This window comes from Zea mays, chromosome 2, assembly GCF_902167145.1.
Source record: "Zea mays cultivar B73 chromosome 2, Zm-B73-REFERENCE-NAM-5.0, whole genome shotgun sequence".
NCBI classification, from domain to species: domain Eukaryota; kingdom Viridiplantae; phylum Streptophyta; class Magnoliopsida; order Poales; family Poaceae; genus Zea; species Zea mays.
Genome location: NC_050097.1, coordinates 171,504,955 through 171,511,958, shown reverse-complemented (window position 1 = coordinate 171,511,958; position 7,004 = coordinate 171,504,955). Strand labels below are relative to the sequence as shown.

The 7,004-nt window shown below is 53.5% G+C and overlaps 1 protein-coding gene across 1 annotated transcript; it reads right to left on the bottom strand.

Moving 5' to 3' along the window:
* Positions 1 to 5,246: 5,246 nt before the first annotated feature.
* On the bottom strand, positions 5,247 to 6,793 carry LOC103647285 (lecithin-cholesterol acyltransferase-like 1). The gene is made up of 2 exons (XM_008671833.3): positions 6,369 to 6,793; positions 5,247 to 6,278 (listed from the first exon to the last, which is right to left on the bottom strand). The coding sequence occupies exons 1-2, from the start codon at positions 6,773 to 6,775 to the stop codon at positions 5,366 to 5,368; spliced, it is 1,320 nt and encodes a 439-aa protein (XP_008670055.1). The 5' UTR covers positions 6,776 to 6,793; the 3' UTR covers positions 5,247 to 5,365.
* Between the last annotated feature and the right edge of the window lie 211 nt (positions 6,794 to 7,004).

Below are 7,004 nucleotides of genomic sequence, written 5' to 3'. Positions count from 1 at the left end.
TCGTCGAGCCTGGCCTGCCTCTCGCGGATTTGCTCGAGCTGTGCGTCCTGACCCCCCGCAGGGACTAGGACCACAGCTAGCTCCCGAAGGATGTCAACGCGAGGTGCAGGCCTAGGGGGATCGCCATTTTCCGGTATACCAAGACGGTTGCCTTCGCCGGGACCCCCTAGATCGACGTGGAAACATTCATGACTTGGACCGCAGTCCTCGTCGCCGAAGCTGCGGCTACCGTCGGAACAATCGGAAAGGCAGTAGTCGCATGCGGTCATGAAGTCCCGCATGGCACTGGGGTTGCCGAGCCCGGAGAAATCCCAACAAAAGTCGGGCTCGTCATCTTCCTCGGAACCCGAGGGTCCGTAGGTCAAGACGACCGTCAGCCAGTCCCAGGGTGACCGCATACGGTACCCTGGAGGGTTTGGACGTGCCTTTGTGAAAGCGTCCACCAAAGCGGGGTCGCTCGGTGGGTCGCAGCTGGATCTAAAAGGCACGAGATGGGAATCGGTCGGTACCTCTTGGTCGACGGGTGGTGACGAAGTCGTGTCAGGGGCAGACTGCACTGTCGTCTCAGGTACGAGGGTGACGCCCAGCAAGTCCTTCGCGAGCGTGCTGGCGTCGTTCGTTCGCTTGGAGTTGGCGTGTTGCGGGGAAACGACGCTCGTCTTCGTCTCAGACGTGAGGTCGACGCTCGACGTGTCCCCCGTTGGGGCGCCGGCGTCGTCGACTCGCTTGACAGCCGACGAGGTGCCGCCTCCTGCTTGGCCATGGTTGCCCCGCCTCCTCCTCCGTCGGCGGGGGAGGTGACGGGACAAACCTGGATGTTGTTCTTCCGCCACGTGGGGAAGACGTCGTCGATTCCGCCACCGGCGGGCGGGCTGACGGCCGCCATTGTCGCTGTCGCGCGGCGGAGGAAGGAGTATCATGTCGTAGCCGCCGTCGAGGGACATGAACTCAAGACTCCCGAAATGGAGAATCGTCCCGGGTTGGAGAGGTTGCTGGAGACTACTCATCTAGAGCTTGACGGAAAGCTGTTCGTCAACACGTAGCAGGCCCCTACCTGGCGCGCCAACTGTTGGCGTTTCGACCCCGGGGGGTCCCTGGACCGACGAGTAAATTGTCGCCACGTGTCCCAGCCCAGATGGGTCGGCGCGAGACGGAGCACGGAGGGGGGGAAAAAGGGAGACACGCAAAAGGGGAAACCCGCGGCCTTTGTGTTGTCCTGCGCCCAGGTCAGGTGCGCTTGCAGTAGGGGGTTACAAGCGTCCGCGTGGGAGAGAGCGAGGGACTTTACGCGTCGTCCCGTCCTCCCGCACAGCCAACCCTCTCGTACGAGAGCCCTGGACATTCCTTTTATAGGCGTAAGGAGGGGGCCCAGGTGTACAATGGGGGATGTAGTAGTGTGCTAACGTGTCTAGCAGAGAGGAGCTAGGGCCCTAAGTACATGTCATCGTGGCAGCCGTAGAGGTTTTGGCACCCTGTTCATGTGATGTTGTGGCCGTCGGAGGAGCGCTGGAGCCTTGCGGAAGGACAGCTATCGGGGCTGTCGAGTCCTTGCTGACGTCTCCTTGCTTTCGTAAGGGGCTGAGAGCCGCCGTCGTCATGGAGCACACGGGGCGCCATCATTATTTGTTTACCGGGGCGAGCCAGATGGGACGCCGGTCTTGTTCCCCGTAGCCTGAGCTAGCTAGGGGTAGGGTAATGATGGCCCCCCTGCGACGTGGTCGGCCCGAGCCCTAGGTCAGGCGAGGCGGAGGCTCCTCCGAGGTCGAGGTCGAGTCTGTCTTCCGAGGTCGATGTCGAGTCCGAGCCCCGGGTCGGGCGAGGCGGAGACCGTCGTCCGAGGCCAAGGCTGAGTCCGAGCCCTAGGGTCGGGTGAGGCGGAGTTCGTCATTTTCCGGAGCCGAGGCTGAGTCCGAGCCCTAGGGTCGGGCGAGGCGGTGTTCGTCGTGTTCCGGAGCCGAGGCTGAGTCCGAGCCCTAGGGTCGGGCGAGGCGGAGTTCGTCGTCTTCCGGAGCCGAGGCTGAGTCCGAGCCCTGGGGTCGGGCGAGGCGGAACTTCCTATGGCGCCCGAGGACGGACTTGGCTGCTGTCAGCCTCACTCTGTCAAGTGGCACAGCAGTCGGAGCGACGCAGGCGACGCTGTCTTCTTGTCAGGTCGGTCAGTGGAGCGGCGAAGTGACTGTGGTCACTTCGGCTCTGTCGACTAGAGCGCGCGTCAGGATAAGGTGTCAGGCGATCCTTGCATTAAATGCTCCTGCGATACGGTCGGTTGGCGTGGCGATCTGGCCAAGGTTGCTTCTCTGTGAAGACTAGGCCTCGGGCGAGCCGAAGGTGCGTCCGTTGCTTGAGGGGGCCTCGGGCGAGACGTGAATCCTCCGGGGTCGGCTGACTTTGTCCGAGGCTGGGCTCGGGCGAGGCGAGATCGTGTCCCTTGGGTGGACTGAGCGTTGACCCTAATCGCGCCCATCAGGCCTTTGCAGCTTTGTGCTGATGGGGGTTACCAGCTGAGATTAGGAGTCTTGGGGGTACCCCTAATTATGGTCCCCGACAACTAGAGAATCTATTCTTGGTAATGGGAACTCATCCTTTGGACAAGCCTTGTTCAGATCAGTAAAATCAATACACATTCTCCATTTACCATTGGCCTTCTTCACCATAACAGTGTTGGCTAGCCATTCTGGGTATTTTACTTCTCTGATGACACCAGCACTGAGAAGTCTTTTTACTTCGTTCCGAGCACCTTCGGCTTTATTGTCAGACATTTTCTAAAGCTTTTGCTTCCTGGGTCTGAAGGATGGATCGACATTGAGTGAATGTTCAATGACGTCCCTGTTGACACCACAGAGATCGTTGGCTGACCATGCAAAAACATCTTTGTTGTTGAATAAAAACCTTATCAAGGTTTTCTCCTGCTCTTCAGATAATTGGGACCCCAGCACTACCTTCTGCTCTGCTATGTCTTCACATAGAAGCATGGGCTTCGGCTGATCAGCCGAAGCAGCCTTCTCTCTTCTGTACTTATACTGTTCACAAGCTTCGGCTCCATCTATATTGTGGATTGCTTTCGAGTCTGTCCAATTTCCTTCAGCCTTTCTGGCAGCTTCCTGACTTCCATGAATAGCAATAGGCCCTTGATCCGAAGGTATCTTCATGCATAGATATGATGGATGAAGAATTGCTTCGAATGCATTGAGTGTTCCACGACCAATGATTGCATTGTAGGGGTATTCCATGTCAATAATATCAAACACAACATGTTCAGTTCTTGTATTGTGGACAAATCTGAAGGTCACTGGCATCGTGATCTTGCCAAGTGCTACAATCTACCTTCCTCCGAAACCACAAAGAGGGTGTGTAGCATCATGGATCTTATCCTCTGGCTCTTGCATCTGTCTAAAGGCCTTAGCAAATATGATATCCGCTGCACTGCCTGTATCAACCAGAACATTATGGACTAGAAATCCCTTGATGACACAAGATATGACCATAGCATCATTGTGAGGGTAATCCTTGAGCTGAAGGTCCTCTTGGGAGAAGGTAATTGGGATGTGGGACCATTTTGACTTGATGAAGGGTCCCTGCACCCCAACATGTTGTACCCTTCTCTGGGCCTCCTTCTTCTGCTTCTTGTTGGTCGGCTCTGAGCATGAACCGTCTGTTATCGGGAGCACCAGCTTCGTAGCCGAAGCAGCTTCAGCTTGATTGTTGAACGAAGCCATCAGCTCAAAAACTGGAAGTGAGTTCACCGGCGGTGGGCGCCAATGTTGGGACTTGTTCTCAAATGCTAAGAGTCAAGAACAAGGCAACACAGAGTATTAAATGTTAATGCCCTTCGTCCTTCGAAGCATTATTTCCCTTAGGATATAATGATCTTCGGACGAAGGTCATGAAGGACATACCTTCGTGATCAAAGTTATAAGATAATGAAAGATGAAATATATGAAACATGAAACATGAAAGATAATATAAACAAGCACATAATATCATCCATATATTTCATCATATGAACTTGAATATTAAAATACAATATTTAATTACATTTATACCTTCGGTTTGATAGAAGGCAAGAATCCAAGTATTGCGTGCGAGCGATTACAAGATTGCCTCCACAGTACGGGGGTACTGTTCATCTATTTATAGGCACAGGGCACAACCTGTGAGATATTACATTCATGCCCTTTACAAAAGATTACGATTATGACACAGACTCTCATGGATCAATCGGTCATTTCATCTTTAAGTTGGTGCAATCCTTCGTCTTGAGACATGCCGCTATGCCGAAGCTTTATGGATGATAGCTTTGGCACTGCTTTTGAAAGGATCTGTCGAAGGTGTTTCTTCTTACAGGATCTTCGGCGACGAAGCATACCCCCAACAAAACTCTAATCTATATGGAGTCAATCACCCTATTAAACATAAAGTATCTACACCACAGGTGAAAAAGATGAGGTGGACACATGGATAGTGTAGAAGATCGGGCAAAGATGAGGACCATGCCTGAGGCGCTGCTCCGGGTGGAGTAGGTGCAGAGAGCGGTCGTGGTATCAGTGCAAGACGTAGGAAATAGAAGGAAGAAAGGGAGCACGACGATATAAACACCTTGATTTCCATCAGTTGCATGGGGACCGATAAAAATTGACCAATTTTTTTGGGGGCTAAAGCCCACAAAAAATACTTTGGTCCATGGAAGTTCTAGTTTTTATGTTGCAAAATCTCACTTAAAGTAGAAGAATTCAATGTCGATGGTACATGCTCTCATTGGAGGTCTAAGTTGTTTGGATGCTTGTAAGGACATAGTTTTTTTTCTGACCGAGCGACTGATGATATAAGTAAACCAAGGAAAAACAAACTTTTAGGAGTAAAATATAGTAGTGGTTCTCAAACTTAGCATGTTGTGTCAATTAGGTCCCTAAACTCAGAAAACCAGGAAAACATGTGCTAGAAGATCTAAAGCTATCTAAAATTAGATTTGTTTAAACCGGATGTAACATGTTGTGCCACGTTAAAGTCACTTGGGTCCCCGAATTTGATATGATGTGCCACTTCTTTCCCTGAACTTTTATTAGTGTGGTTTAACGTGGCACACTATATTGGCATCTAGTTTGAGCAAACTTGGTTTTGGACGATTTTGTATCGACCGATCAAGTTATATGACTTGTTTTTCTAGATTTTCTAAGTTTGGGAAGTGACAGTGTGATAAGTTCGATGACTGGTCTTTCCTTATCACAGCAAGTTCATGAGGCAAGCAATTGACGTTAACAAATTCTGATTATTGGCCGTTTTAAGCACGAAACCGATGTCTAAACCATCACTTCCCAACCCACTATTGGCCCCAACAGCTCGGTAATGCAAGCATGACATGAAGAATTTAGGATGGAATCTTCTGATTATTGGCCTCAACGATTTCTTGAATGACCCTGTGCAGGGCAAAATCATCCGTGACGATCGTAGAATGCTGGGCCTTATTGATCTTGATGGATTTGAACTGCTTCTTCTGCTCCGGCTGCCGACGCATCTCCTTCTCGAACGCCAAGCCGCTGATCGAATTGATCTTGCCATCTCCGTCCCCGTACGCCACCGCCTCCGGGGCCGCGTCGAAGTCGTCGCCCCAGAACACCAGCCGCAGCGGCGTCCTGTTGCCGACCCCGCTGATGTACGTCATGGGCACCATCGGCGCCGCGAAGCTGCTCATCTTGGGGACGGCCCGTCTCCTGAAGGGCTCCGCGGCCTCGCCGGAGCCGACGGCGGCGAGGAAGCGCTCCATGTCTTGCGCGGACGCGGAGTAGTTCCGCTCCCTGGTGACCACGAGCGGCGCCTGCAGGCGCCCGAACACGGCCGGCGACGGGAAGTTCACGATGGCGCTCTCGAAGCTCCTCCACATGGCTCGCGTGGCCAGCGGCGTCGTCGCTGGCACGTAGAGGATGTCCGTCCCGGACGCGAAGTTGCGCACCGGCTCCAGGAACCCGCCGGGGAGCGTCGGCGCGACCAGGACGAGGCGCTCGATGTGCTCGCTCCGCCACGCCGGCGGAGTGTTCCGGACGAACTCGAGCGCGACCATGCCGCCGAAGCTGTGGCCGAGGATGACGGCCTTCTTCCGGGTCCTCTCGCTCGCGGCCTCGACCAGCTCCATCAGCTCCTTGAAGTAGCGGGAGTACACCTCGGACGTCTGGCCGGGGGACGGCGGCGCGTAGCGGAAGTCGTAGGGGGCTCCGAACATGGTGTCTCCGTCTCGGTATCCCATGTCTTCCAGTGCGGCTCTCAGCTTTCCGAGGCACCAGTCTCTGTGCACAACGGAAAGAGAACAAGCAGTTAGTTTGTCAAACATGGAGATCACACACACACATTGATCTCTGAGGAGGACGACGACTCACGACTTGAGAGGGTTCTTGTAGCTGAAGGCTCTTGTGGAGCCGAAGTTGGGCACTCGTGTCTCGACACCGGCGAGGTTCCGGTACTCGTTGATGTCAGGGTCGTAGACGAGGCTCATCTGCTCCTCGAAGCACTGCATGTAGTCACGAGACAGCAGCTCCGAACTGTTCTTCCACAGACCGAACCACCCCTTGCCCTTCATGGCGCCGCAATGCGGCACCGACGGCCGGTACTCCTCGGTGAGACGTGCCTCCAGGTCGCTGCAGCTCATCCCAGCTACCAGAAAGATGGGGTGGAAGTTGTTGGCGCTGACAGCATGGTTTCCTGATAGATGCTCCCGGAGACGAAGAGGAGAGGGCAGCAGGAGCAGCAGCAGAGACAGCAGCTGCTGAAGTAGAGAACTAGCCATGGATGATCTTTGGTGTGATGGCTTAGTTTTAGAGCCGACGGGTTGTCATATATAGACGCGAGACAGGGCCAAAGGGACACTGTCGGTATTAGACAGGCCGGGGCTTTGGACAAAATCATACCATCTTAAAATACATACGAATTAGCGGTGAAAATAAACTATTGGCCACTTCAATCTCACTAAATCCACTCCATTTCACATGGGAGAAAAGAAACAAACCTTAACCGCA

Bases quoted from the DNA above. Each gene is read 5' to 3' on its own strand.
- LOC103647285 (XM_008671833.3), bottom strand. From the start codon at position 6,775: ATGGCTAGTTCTCTACTTCAGCAGCTGCTGTCTCTGCTGCTGCTCCTG. The intron at 6,279-6,368 runs GTGAGTCGTCGT...CGTTGTGCACAG, and splicing joins TACAAGAACCCTCTCAAGTC to AGACTGGTGCCTCGGAAAGC.